This window comes from Perognathus longimembris, chromosome 4 (assembly GCF_023159225.1).
Source record: "Perognathus longimembris pacificus isolate PPM17 chromosome 4, ASM2315922v1, whole genome shotgun sequence".
NCBI classification, from domain to species: Eukaryota; Metazoa; Chordata; class Mammalia; order Rodentia; family Heteromyidae; genus Perognathus; species Perognathus longimembris.
The window spans coordinates 40,742,471-40,757,344 of NC_063164.1; the positions used below are offsets into that span (position 1 = coordinate 40,742,471).

The 14,874-nt window shown below is 34.7% G+C and overlaps 1 protein-coding gene across 1 annotated transcript in view; it reads right to left on the bottom strand.

Annotated features, from left to right (window-relative positions):
• The window catches only part of Fsip2 (fibrous sheath interacting protein 2), a 70,325-nt gene that overhangs the window by 10,279 nt on the left and 45,172 nt on the right, over positions 1-14,874 (bottom strand). The window contains exons 16-20 of the mRNA XM_048345744.1: positions 8,562-14,507; positions 8,064-8,471; positions 5,102-8,028; positions 2,027-2,524; positions 928-1,028 (exon numbers count right to left, since the gene is read on the bottom strand). Of these exons, the coding sequence (XP_048201701.1) occupies positions 928-1,028; positions 2,027-2,524; positions 5,102-8,028; positions 8,064-8,471; positions 8,562-14,507 (9,880 nt within the window). The remainder of the gene's footprint in view (positions 1-927; positions 1,029-2,026; positions 2,525-5,101; positions 8,029-8,063; positions 8,472-8,561; positions 14,508-14,874) is intronic.

The window sequence follows — 14,874 nt, forward strand, 5'->3', positions numbered from 1 at the left end:
AAAATTGTGTTAGTGAGTTTGTAGTTGTTTATTTGCACTGAAAGACAAGAGCCTAGAGCTTCCTAATCTTATTTATTACCTGTATCCTTTACTCATGCAAACAATTGAGTTGCTTGCATTATCACTATTTATATTAAAATAATTTTGCATAAAGAAATATCCAATGTTAGGCTAGACAGGTTCTCAAAAGTAGTGTCACATACATATCAAGAAGAAACATGTCTGTCATGTTAAATGGGGAAAAATACAACTAAATTTTCTCTGTGCTCTCAGCTCTTCCCTATACAAGGAAGTCATCTTTTCCAGGTTATAATTTTGTTTTTAGTTTGGCACATGCTAGGTGTTTCTTAAGAGTTGCTGATCAGATTTTGAGTCTACAGTATACTCTGCCTACTGTTTTATCCTATAATCATCTAAAATTGGATTGTCTTTCTCTCATGTCAATGCAACCCATTGTTACAGGTCCATATCAAACTCTCTTGCTTTCTAGAAGTCTTTTCTAGATGTTTCATCTTGCATGTTTCTTTTTCTCTTTTGTATTATTTGATAGGTAATACTATACATGGAAATGGTTCACTTGATTAAGAGAGATCAGCAGAGATCCTTTTGTTCTGCTTATATACATTCTATTTTCAACCCAATGGCTGTTTCACAGGTTAAAAAATACCTCAAAATATTAGCACATTGTTGATCTTGATATAAAAGCAGCTTTCAAGAATATAGAGGTTATATAACTTGAAATGAAGGAGTGGAGAAGAAGAGAATGCTTGAGGACTTTTCCACAGTGGGGAGAGAGTGAAGGAAGGGAAGAATAAGAAGGTCTAAAGTTGAATACTTGGCCAACAATAGATTTACCATATGTTCCATACTTGTATTTCCTATAGTCATCAAAGATTTCTATATTAGTATTGCATTAATTGACTGTACCTAGCAGATGAAATAAGATCCTCTTGATTGTATGAAGATGAACTCATAATTCTGTGTATGAAGTAATGTGGTGGTTCATTAATTGGAACCCTTTCTTCTTTCTGAAAAAATGCAAATCAGGTGTTATACAAAGTAGAGTTTGACAAACACTTTGTCATCTTATTGGCCTTTTTAATGTACTATATATACTTTATTGAGAAAAAATTACACTCAAATTTCAAATTACCTTACTTCAAAAGATGAACCCTATAGCTGTAATTTAAATGTCTCTTCCAATATTGGAATGACTCAATGAATGTGTTGTATGGTATTGAGGTCACTCAACCAAAGTTATTCGTCTTAACACATACTTTCATCTCTTTCTTGAAAGATCATGTGCTTCCAGATTGACTAAAGTTATATCTGTTCATACCTAGGGTTCAATTGTAGATTTTTTTTTTTACTATCCTGGGAATTGCTGAAAATGTATGACTGAAGAGAATGGCCTCATTAGGAAACCTTAACCATAAATTCTCCGCAGGCCTATATAGTAAAAATGTTCGGACAGTAAAACCTTAAGAATCACTGATGCCCTGATCACGCTGTCAGTGTTTGAAAGAAGTAACAAGAAGTAGTCACAAGGATCACAGTAAGCTCATTGTACTGGTGATATTAAGCATATTTTCAATAAATGTGTTAAGTTTGGGCAAATTAGTTAAAACTTACTAAAGAAGAAAATTAAGTATTTCATTTTTTAAAAGCAGCCACATAGTACTGGCATGCACCTCCCTGCAATAAATGTCTAGTAGTAATTTTCAAACCTAATTAAGATACTAGAATTTAGAGACTAGAATCTATCTGAAACAATAATATCTAGTCTGTTCATTTCTTTTAGCAAAATTCCATTTCCTGTTTTTTTTTTCTATCTACTTACTCTAGGTTTCTGGTACCTGCTTTCTCTCAACCAGTTTCAAGACTGTTGTCTGTTCATTACTTGCCTTAGTACTGTAAATAGCTAGGACAATGAATCCATTTTAGTATGCTTTTGTTCACATACTAGCACAGAATTTGTGAAGGTCTCTATCTTGTCTAGTCTCTCATAATCATGTTTCTCACTCACCTTACGGTGCAACTTTTTCTCTTGAGGAAAGTTAGCTTTAGCCAAACTTTTTGAAGAAGCCATGTCAAGCTCACCAACAGCTCTTTTAATGTTTCTCATATCAGATTCCATTGCCTGGTTTGAGGATGCCTCAGTCTTTCCAATGTTCACACTAGTTTTGGACTGACAGCAATTGCTTAGTGATAAAAACTTCCTCAGGCTCTTTGCACTTATCGTTGACTTAGGTGATGCTATATTGCTTTCTACTGGCTTTAAAACTTGGCTTTCTTGATGTTCAGATATTTTTGTTAAACCTTCTTCAGCAACAAACTCTCTTAAAACCAGTTCTTCTTCATCAGAATCTATTTCCTCATCTCTGCTCATTTCTGAAGGTTCTTGAGCAATATCATGAGCTACTAACCGAATGATCAGCTCTTTTTTGTTACGAACATCTTTTAAAAGCTCGATCTTCGTGATATCAGGCTTTTTCATATTCATGAATGAATTTCTACAAACAGCCTGAAATTGAAAGAACAACAAAAATAAGTTTTAATCACTGTAGTTCTAGTTAATTTGGCTATTTTTATAATTTTTACTTTTATCTTAATAGCTTCAGATGCTGCTTTTTAGTAAAATAGGAATACTGCAACAAGATGAAACTAATAAGGAATAGTTGTTAGTATTACTATTGCCTTTACACTGGACTTACATAAATCTATTCTGACTTATTCTAGAAAAAGGCCTAACCTGAATTTTTTCTTTAATTTTGCATTTTGAGGAAAATCATTTTATTGTGATCAAATTTTTGTCATTTCTTTTGAGGGTTTTGTGTTAAAAATAGATAACTTTTTAATCCTAAGAAGATAATCATAGAGAAATGTAAATGCATGTCCTTTGAAGAAAACAGACAAAATATTTGTATCATCTAATCTTAAAAAGAAATAAGGAGTTAAAATTTTGGTCTTTGGATTTGTACTCTATATTTCCCATTCTTAATCCATAGAAAAATATGTCTTATCTTTTTCACCTTCCTGGCATAGTCTACATTTTTATTTTCCATGTTAAGAGAAATTTTTAAAAATTGAGTTCTTGAAGCTCCCAACTCTATTAGCTACACAAAAGACTGAGATATGAAATCTGATGTTTGAAGCCATTTTAGGAAGACTGATCTGAGACAATCTTATCTTTAGCAAAAAGCCAGAAGTCAAGATGTGGCTCAAGTAAGAGCTGTAGTCTTCAGCAAAAGAACTTGATCATGTCACCAATCATGCCCCAATACTAGCACACACCAAAAATATAATTTCAAAGAGAGATAATTAAAAATAATTAACCCATTTCCTTAGCTTTGGACCATGCTAATGACCTCATAATAACATAATCATCTTAGATTCAGTCTTCCTTTGCAACTTTGCAAGTCATCATTTTAGTCAGTTTTTATGAAAATAAGCTATTAAAAGTAACTTGATAAAATCAAAATAAGCACCTTTCATTATCTATTGAATTGTATAAGAAAACTAAAATTCATGCTATTTGATTTTGGAATTTGTTCTTGCCTATGTATTAATATTCTTATATCTGGTGAAATGACATAGATGGTAGAGAATTAAGCTCAGCTGAAGAAAGACACACCTACATATGAGGCCTGATCTACTGTTCTTTATATTCTCTGTGGCTTGCAGAAGATAGATCTAACTCATCCTCAGGTTGGCTCATGGCTGCTGCTTTAACAAACAGTGCTTAGGATGGCTTTCTTTCTAATAAACGGGTACAGGTAACATGTTTTGGTGTACATACCCCTTACTTCTTTTTGTGGCTTATATATGGAAAGCTGGTAACTAAAAGTAGAAATGTTTTATAGACAATGCTATCTTTAAAAACTGATGTTATTGTATAGTCAGTTTTTACAAGTTTTACTCGCAATAGATGACTTATCTACAAATGAATACCAGGAAGCACATGCTAGTGTAATGAGAATTCAGATGGATGAGAAAATTTTTAACTAAAATAGCTTGTAGTGTTCCAAAGCAATAAAGATAAAAAGGTTTAAGGGAGTATCAGTCTATGATAATCAGCATTTAAATTTGAAAACACAAAGCAGTGTGGACTTACTCATCCACCTTGAGACTTAATTCAGAGGACTGCAGAATAGTACTGGAGAAAAAAAATCCCTCTGCATTTATGCTCCAAGCACTAGAGGTCTATAAAACTTCAGTCACTGTCCAGGATTTAAACTGTATCACTAATCTGATGTAGCTTTACAAGTGCACATTGTCAATACAAAGGCTTGATAAAAATTAAAAGCCTTATTTTAGAAATAAAGGGACCACATATCTCCATTTCAGACAGTTATGTTGCCGTTACTTATGGTTTTCTTCATTTTTATCTCAGTCTCGGTTTAATCTATTGGGAGCTGATAATCTATTGGGAGCCTGACTATTGGGCTACAAGACAGAATTCTATGCCTATACCACATGAAAATAGGAGCACTAACGTGCTTGGCTTTATAACAAGGTGTTACCAAAGAAAATTTGCTCATTTTGAGAGTATAGATTACATAATGAAGAGCAAGGTTGTTTAAGTTAAATTTTAAGAATACCTATAACCTATGTATTTTGTAATTTAATGCCTGATGAAGAATATTGCTTAAGAAGAGCAATCTTAAATTTTAGAATTAAAACTATTTTAGGTAATTTTACTTGCTCTGGCATTCAACTAATTAGCCATTTTGAATACATTTAGATGTCTCTAATTAAGAGCTAAAGGAATAATAGAAGACTAGGAATTATAATTACATTTCTTTTAAATCATCAAATGATATTCACCTTTCATTTATAGCCTAAACAGAGGGAGAAACTGAAGTAAATCAACTAAATCAACTAAAAACCTAGATTGAGACCTTCAGAGTAAGTTACTGAATTGATACAGAGGTCCCCTTAGATCATACTAGCACTTGAATGAAATGGGGCAACCAAGCTCTATTGGGATATGCCAAAACAATAAACATACTTTCCCTTGTGCCCATTTGAGAAAGGAAATCACAGAATAATTATTCTCATTACTTTTTTTTTTCTTTTTAACTACTGCATTTGCACTTACCTCACAGGGTTTTATATCTAGTCGTCCCGTCTTATCCAATGAGGTACGTCTTTCTTTTACCTTCCCTTCCAAAGAAGATGAAGTGGAGGAGTGATTTCTCCCAGTTATTGATGCTCTTCTCAGTTCTGCTATGCTTTGTCCAGTTCTCTTTAAACATTCCATCTGAAGTTGCTCAATTGGTTGGGTTTTTATGGAGAGTACTGCTAGGTGCTGTGCCACAATGTTTGGATCAATTTTGATGGGTTTTTCCCTAACATGTGGAACTATTTTAACTGGTAATGGGTCTCTAAATGTTTCTTCATCCGACAGTTCTTTATCAGAGTCGGTAGTCACATTTGTAGTGTGCTTTTGTGCCTTTTCAACAATTCTACTGATGTTTAGCTCTCCAAAGGGGGCTGAATTACTTGACAGAACTCTATCTAATTGAGCTTTTGAGACTTCATCAATAATCAGGCTTGCCACCTTTTGAGGAAAAGCTGTGTTTGCACGTCTCGTATCATAAAGTTCTTTAAGGGTTCCAGATTGTTGTAATATATTACTATATATTGAATCAATAACCTGAGTAACAATTTCCATATTGTGTGGCGTTAAAGAATGCTCCCCAGGATCAGCAGTTACAAGGTTAATATGACTTCTGGTAATTTCTCCTGATACAGTGTTTGTCAGTTGAGTTGCAATTTTGTTTAACTCAGGCTTTGATAAGATGCTTGCAGTTTTGCTTTCAGCACTTGGCAGGACTGGTAGTTTAGCCAAAAACTGGGCTAGTGCTTCCTCTAAAATTTGGCCATCTAACAGAGAATGTTTACTGGGTGAGGACTTCTCCTGGGACTTCAGTTCATTGATAATTTTGACTACCTTTTCCATTATTTTGACAGCTTCCAGAACTAATTCCGAATTTGATGCTTCTTTCTCTACCTGAGGCTGAAATTCAGATTTGGAGATTTCCTTCACCATTAAACAGCCTATTATATCAGAAAGGGCATTGTCCTTACCCAGCAAGTCTTTAAATACAGAAGAATGAGAGCCAGAGTGTTTCAAGACATTGGTATAGACAGAATTAACTACTTTTTCAATAGTTGCATTGTCGGCTAAAGGTACAGAAGGTGATGCTTTATCAGGTTTTATAAGTTGTATCCTACTTTTGCAGATAAATTGTTGGAATGAATTTAATATTTTTGAGGTCATTTTTTCCATTTCCATTTCTGGAAATTTGGTTCTTTCCTTATTCCCTTTTGGAAACATGGAAAAAAGCTTTGATAAAAATTTTACAGCAATTTCTTCTATTACATTACGAGAGAGCTTGTGAACTCGTGGGGGTGGAGGTGGGGTGGTTTGGATGACATCTTCAAGGATATTTTCCACAACACTGTCAATTTCTGCACATTGATGGGGAGTTAACTCTCCACAAAAATAGTTCTGCAACTGATTGCCAGCTACTTCTCGTAGAACTAAGTCAACTATGGAGTCTGAAAGGAGCCTACATCCGCTAGTGATACAATTCCTTATGACCTCTTCTGATCCAAATTGGGGCAAAAGGTTACTATAAACAGACTGAGCCACTAAATGAATAATCTCATCATCATTGGGATGTAAGGATTCGACATATTGTATAATCATATCTTTATCTTGAGCAATCTGTTTTGCAATTGTACTTACTAACTTCATTTGAAGAAAGTCAATTTCTGTGTGTGCATTGTCCTCAGATGTTTCTACTCTGGTACTCATGTCGGGTATTTTTGAGAAAATTTTATATAGAAGAGCAGAAATCACATCCTCTAAGAATTTGTAGGGCAACAATATGGTATAGGGAGATGATGTCTGACATTCTTTACTGGTGGTCTGGGCCACTCTCTGGAGCTTTTTGACAATCTCTTTAGATTCCAGAGGCAAACATGCTGAAACTGGAATGTTATCGCCAAATAGCAAGTTAAGCTGCTGTTGAAAAATTTCATTTATCACGGAACTAGTTAGTCTTTGAGCTAAACTTTCCCCATTATGAGTGATATCCTCACAAATAGATTCTTGAGAACTATGTTCTTTCAAAACATCGCAAAGTGTCGAGTGAACAACTTTGTTAACTAAAGTTTTATCAGTTTCTGGTACCTTCTCTATCAAAGATATAGTATCTAAAGAGGCTTTTGAAGGGGTCCATTTATGAATCTCTGTCATTTTTATTTTAAAGCTAGATTCATCTTTAATTGGTTCTTTATATGTTGGAGGGAGTAAATTAACCAAATTTTCTTTGCTTGCATGTGAGAAAAGCTCTTTCTCTTTGTCAGGCCGAAACACCTTAATTTGAGCATCTGCAAACTCCTTCAACAGTGAATCAGTTAGTTTCAAAGCTAGGTCATAGAGAACAGCCTGATGTTGTTCATTATTAACATCTGGATAATTATCACTTATTTGTTCTTGGGGTGATGAAGTGAAGATTAATTTGTTAACCAATTCAGCAATAACATCTTCTAGAAATTTAGCAGGAAAAACCCCAGGTTTATTGTCTTGGGTGTCTACTTTATTACTCAGCTTATTTTCTATTTCTTTCTCACTTACTTCCTCTTTTTCTCTCTTTTTCTCATTCCCTTTCTCTTCCTTTTCTTTCTCTTCGAAAGGAACTTTTTGATTAATTGAGGAAGGTAAGTCCATTGTTATAACAGAGCCAGACCATGACAAGTCTTTGCCAGGTTTATCCCCTTGGGAGTTTTTGCTATATTTGGGTTTTGTAATTTCAAATTGTTCTTGAGGGTAGGACATTTGTAAAACATCGCCATAAATGTTTTCAATGACGTTTTGGACACTTCCATAATCCGAGTAGGGTGCCTCATCCATACCTGTTTGACCCCGGAAGCTTCTCCTTTCCTTTTTGCTTGCCTTTTCAGTTACTTTTGCAACTTTCTCTGTTGTAGTTCCCACATTTCTCGTCTTGGGCTCAGTTATCTTCCTGAAGAATATAACTCAGTGGTCTTGTCATCTAGTTTTATTGAACTTCTACTGGTACTGCCAATCTTCTTTTCAATGTCTATTTCTAAATCAGATCTTTGTATTTTCTCCTTATATTCTGTGTCAATAGATGTGACTGAATAATGTTGGTGTAGCTCATTAGCCTGCCCCTCTGCATCTTGTGGAGTTGATTTTGCCTTTTCAATTTCACTCAAATGCTCCTGACTCTCCTGCCTTTCCTTGATGGTAGTTACAGAAATAATATTTGACAAATGCTCAGTATGCTTTTGGATGGAAATTTCCTGTTTATTTCCATCCTTTTTATTCATAACATCTGTAGCTGACCCTGACCGGTTAATCACGTTGCTTTTCATAATGACAGCTATAGAGCTAAGTATTGGATCTGGGATGTCTTCTTTCTTCTCTAGTGTTTCTGTGGTGTCGAAAATTTTCTTTCTACGCATAGCATCTGTCATAGTTTCTAAGCTGCGCATCCTTTTTTTTGAATCCAAGATTAAAGAACTTTGTTTATATGATTGATCTGGTGAGGGAAGCTGTTTCCCTGTTACATATCTAGTTATCTGTGTAAAAGCATTTTGTGGTAGGAGCTGGACCCTTTGGGTGATGTTATCTGGATTTAGAAATGAAAAGAAGGTTGAAGTCCAGTCTCCAGAGAATAATGGTTGAATCTTGAAAGCAGAAATTGCCTTCTTTGCTAAACCAGCAATCATTTCTATAACAATGTTCCCATTGTCTTGCTGGAGGTCCTTAGAGCTGAATTTCCCTATGAACTGATCATATACGAAGTTAGATATTGTATCAACTGTCTCTTTATCTATTGGTGGAAAAGAAAATACTTCTTCAGCATTTGGTAGGACTTTAATTTCACTTTTCCTAAATTCTCCAATGAGAGAGTTCGCAAACTTGATTGCCACACCTACAATATCTGCCTCTGGCTTATCCTTTTTCTTAGAACTTTCAGGAAGACTTGGGAAAGAACAGAATTTATGAGCAAGGTCAACAATTACATCTTCCAAAAATGTAGCTGAAAAGAGAGAAGGCTGTGTCTTTTCTTTCTTAGATTTCTTCACTGTGGTGGGACGGTCATGATAGGGCACCTCATTGGAAGATTGTTCTTTCTCATACAAAAATGGTTGCAAGTGGTGGTCCATGATTCCTCTCATAATGAAACCAGCTATTTTACTAAGAAAAGACCCTTCTTTTTTGTGTGAATCTTTCTTTACTTCAGCTTGGAATTCAGATTTTTTCAAAATATTACTACATATGGAGTCAACGAAACTCTCAATGGCTTCTAGTTGAGTACTTTCTTCATTCTCCTCTGCTGTGGCAAGTCGGATCTCATGTTCAAAAATTTCTTTTATAATATCCTCAGTCAGCTTTGAAGCTGCATGTGAAAACTCATCATCATTGGGAGTATCCTCTTTATCCTGTACTTCCTTTGCTGTATCATTTGAAGAGAAGATTTGCACTAAGAGCTTGTCAACCATATCTTCTAGAAGACAGCGAGGAAACACAGTAACACAGGATGCCATGGTATTGTTATCTGTCAGAATTTTGCTGAGTACATTTCTGATTATGTTATCAGCTCGAGGTGAAGTATAGGAAGAAGGCATTAATTCTCCTGAAACTAATGACTGTACATGGTAGTCATAAATTTCCTCTAGAAGAAAATGATATATCTTCCTCCCAAAGCAGGTAGCATCACTTTGGATCACCTCATACACTTTAACCAGTGATTTATACTCATCTAACACTTTTTCATAAACAGAGTTGACTGTTCTTTCAACCATGTCCTTATATTCCTCTGAGAAACAAAGATCTTTATCCAAGTCCTCTGCAACTGAAATCTCTGATGCAATGAACTCTACAACTATGGATTTTACTAGTGTTGTAACTATGTCGGTAATTTTGGCTTCTACTCTTTCTGGGTTTGTGGCAGGGAAGACATTACATATAAAAAAGTGAAGGATCTTGCACAAAACCTCAGAAATTACTTCCTCCAAAAAGACAGCTGAGTTCACAATGAAACACAACTCTCTCTTTTTAGTATCTATTGCTTTTTGTTTGTAAGTTTGACCCACTGAAGCTGAAAGGAGAGCTTTATCTCCAGATAAAAATGACTGTAGATGATGGTTAAAGATTTCTTTTATGATGAAACTTGCTACTTTTGAAACAGGCACGTTGCTTATACCTTTTCTGTCTCTTGTGAGAGATTGGTAGAGATCTGACTGAGAAAGATCAGCATAAATAGAATCAACCATAGACTGTATATCTCTTTCTGAAATTGTATTTTGTTTTCCATTCCCATGTTTAGTAACACATATTGCATGTTTTGAAATAATTGACATGATTTCATTTATCAATTCGATGACTGTGTTATTTAAGTCTGATTTAGAAGTATACTGTGCTTGTTCTGAACTGGGAGCCAGTGGATTAATTTGAGATACAAGCTGGGTGACTATTTTTTCCAAATGCATATGTGATAACATGGTAGTGTAGATTGTTGAAGCCTGTCTCCTGAATCTTGACTTACTGATATCATATTGGACTCTGTTTATCAAAACATTTTTACTGAGTTTGGAATATGACTTCAAAGGCAGGTTTTCTATAAGATTTGGGTGAATTTGGAAATCAATAATTTCAGCTAGGATGAATTTAGTTATCCTTGCAGCCAATGACTTTGTATTATGTAGAAAATCTTCATCAGATAAAATTTCTACTTCATGTTCTTCTAAAACATTGCTGTATACCTTGTCAATGATATTTCTGACCACATCTCTCTCCACTGACGGCAAGCACAACTGTTCTTCTGCATTATCTATAACAGTAACTTGGGCTTTTGAGAATTCCTCTATTACCAAATATATGAGTTTTTCAGCTTTATCAAACAGTTCATTGTCAGAATTTTTTGCTGGTTGCATTTGCACAATACCTACCACCCTGTGAAATATTTTGCTTACAACCCCAGAGACCACATCTTCCAAGAAACTTGAGGAATACACACTGGCAAAAAGTGACTGCTGACTTTCGTCATAATTGTAGGTAAATGAGGAAGAAGATGACGACTTTCTAGCCAAGAATGGCTGGAGATGCTGTTCACAGATATATTTAATGATGAAACCTGCCATTTTATCAATAAAGACATCATTACTGCTTGCAATACTTTGTTCCACTGATTCCTGAGACTCAGAGCCCCTTAAAATATTTTTGAACACTGAGTCCACAAGGTGTTGAACTTCATTTTCTGAGTAAGCAACTTTAGTATCATCTTCATCTTTTGAAAATCGAATCTCATGTTGGGAAATTTTCATCCGAATGTCACTGATTAGGTTGGAGGCAATTTCATTGTAATTCACTGTTGATTTATCCTTTGTGTTTTCCCTGTCTGGTTCCATGTTAGATGCAGAGGGGAAGAATTTTGATAATAGTACTCCAATCATATCTTCTAAAAATGTGTATGGCAGAACGGTATTATATGGAGGCAAACTGTGGCTTGATTTGTTAGATAGACTGAAGTTACTGAGGATGTCATGAACAATATTTTCAGCCACTGAGTTAGAATAGGAAGAAGTCGGCAAATCACCGGAAAACAAGGGATGGAGGAGGTAGTTTGAAAGAGCTTTTATAATTAATTTGCTAACATTTTCCACAAAAATATCACTGTGTTCAGATTCTGTGTCAATATCAGGATCAAAACCATGCTGCTGTAAGACATTCCTATAAACTGAAGTGACAAGTTCATCCACAATATCTGTATCACTAGCAGGAAAATATTTTGCCTTGATATCAAATGGAATATGAATTTCAGCTTTGTCAAAATGTTTATGCACTGTATTTATAATTTTTCTTGTTATTTTCTCTAGCTCAACTTCACTGCTAAGCTTTGGGCTAAAAATCTTGGATAACAGCCTGGCAACAATTTCTCCTACAAATTTTTTAGGGTAAATACCACACTTAGATGGGTTCTGGGGTGTGTGGGTTTCTATGACTTCATTGAGAACTTGCTTAACCATATCAGACACTGCATCTATTGGTGTCCTTGAACGAGGCAGAACCTCTCCACACAAAAATGGTTGGAGATGACTTTCAATTATCTCCTGGATAATGAAGCTGGCTATTTGGTCAATCATAATTGGACTTCGACTGATTATACTTCTCTTTACTGAAGCAAGAGAGTCAGACATTTGCAAGATATTACTATACACAGAATCCACCATCTTTCGGAGGTTTTTCCTTGTATACAGATTGTGGTTATCACAGACAGTTAAACAGATCTTATGTTTTGAAATGGCGGACATAACTTTATTTATTATATAGGTTGACATTTCATTAAAATCTGAATGCTGTAAATAGTTTTTGTCCAAAGAACAACATATCATGGATGATGGAAGGAGCTGAGACAAAAGTTTTCTGATGACATCTTCCAAAAATGACTGTGGTAACATAGTGCTATAGCCTTCTGATGACCTGGGTTGAAAAGTAAATTTTGACAGGTTGTTTTGAAGCTTTTGAAGTATAATTTCAGCATTGAGAGGGTAAAAGGAACAAGGTCTGAACCTTCTCTTGCTACTAGATGAGAGTTGGTAGTCAAAAATCTCTAACAACATGCTATTGAATATTTGTTCAGCTACTGAAGTATTGTCATATGTTAGATTATTACTGTAAGTAGATTCCAACTGATACAACTGTAAAACATCACAGTAGACTGTGTCAACAATTTTACTAATAATTTCTTTACAGACTGGTGGAAAACAAAGCTTTTCTTCAGCATTCCGTAGAACAGTGATTTGTGCATTGTTGAACTCATTTACTACAGTGTTCACAAATAATGTGTTTACCTTATTGAGCCGGGCTTCCGTGATATTCCCATTCTTTCTCCACAATGAGGTAGAGAGTTTAAAAAACAATTGTGAAATGATTTCCTCCAAAAATGTGGCAGAATAAATACCTGTGTTGATGCCTCTTTGACATAGCTTGTGAGGAGTGGGTATTGTACCCATTTCCTTTGTTTCTTGTTTACTACAACATGGCAAAAAAGATTTTGTTGCACCTTTCTTGTCAGATGGTACTTTAATTTTGGAGCTAGCCATACTGGAATTTAGAGATCTGCCTGAAGGATTGCTGTCACAATTTGTGATTCCAAAAGGGCCTTTAATTTGTCCTAATTCTTTAAAGTCGGGCCTTTTCGATTGAATTTTTCTCATTTGATAATTTAAATATTTGTTTTCAAAACAGGGGGTTTTAGGAGCTTGTCCTAAACTGTTAGATAGTTTATCCATCAATGACTTAACTAAGCTGTGGGAAATAAACGAAAGAATACAATCGGATGACAATAAATCTTGGTCAATTTCTGCCATATTTTCGAAAAGATCTGACATGTACTCTCCTTGAAATTGTTCACAGTCCATTGATCTCCTAAGAAAATCAAAATCTCCATCTTCCATACTTTGAAGTATTTTTAAAAGTTGACTTTCTGCTGATGTTTCACTAGAAGAAGAACCATTTTCAAGAGAGAAGGTACCTGTGTATTTCTCCAGTAGTGTTCTAATAAGTTTCTCACACACAATGTTGAGAAGAAAAACTGACTTAGGGGAGAGGCCTAGGTTATTCTTAAGTATTCTATTACTTTGAATACTTGAAGAAGAGAAACAACTCTTTGCTATTTTTCCAGAGTCCATATCCCCACCTGGGTTTTCATCTGGTAAAAATAAATCTAATACAATATCAAAGACTTTATTGACTACTTCTTTAGATTCAGGAGTCTTTAGGCTACCAATCAGTCTGTCTAACCTATGTGCTAGATAATTTAATTTATTTTTTTGAACAAGTTGATCAATTTGATAAGTATATGATTCTTGTTCTTTGGAGCCCATTTGGCTGTCAGTGGTGTGACTTTTGTTACATATAGACATGCTATTGCTTCTAAGTAGTGAAAATGATTTGTTTCTTGCACTATTTCCAAAGTGGTGATTTGTTCCTATTTCTTTGGATATTACATGAATCACACCTGCTAAGAGATCCTGAAAGAGATCATCAAAATCAGAAGAAGTTACTCCCGGACAGTAGATGTATTTGGTTTTCATGGAAAATATTTGCTGTGCAATATTGGCTTCTATAATGTTACCATTAGAAAGAATGTCAGTAATGGTTTCAGCAATACTTAAAGCAAGTTCTCCAATACAAATTGACCTGGTCTCAAACACTTGAGAATGAATTGAAACAATTTTGTTAAATGCTGCTTCTTGGATTTCCCATTCATTGCTTTTTTCTCTGTCCTCTTTGGTGCCATCAGAAATGCTTGTTATTAAATTGCAAATGACTGACTCAGTGAGGTATTCACAAAATTGATAAATTGAAGAATTACTATATATGCTTATTGGAGGATGTGTTGAATCATATTTTTTCCTTGATATTGTGGAAACAATGGATATCTTCTCTTCAGTGGTAACTTAAAAGAGAAAATATTACTATTTTAGGTATGGATTAAGAGAGCAATGGGAATTTCAGTATATTAGTATCTATTTACATGTGAATTTTACCTGTGGAACATCTGGAAAAAGGAAAGGGAAAGTATAATAAAGAAATAAGTCAGATTTTCCTCAAGTATTTGTTTCTCATTTGGAAATGTAATTTTAGTAAATAGGTTGAGGAAAATCATCTCTCCTCAAGTTCAAGTAGTCATGTGTTGAAGCTGGCCTTGCTTAAATATTTATAGGATCTAAGAAGCTGACAATCTTTGCTCAGAGAAATTATTGCCATCTGATTACACCCACAGTGATATCTAGAGGTCCCATTTAAATATTTTAAAATATCTT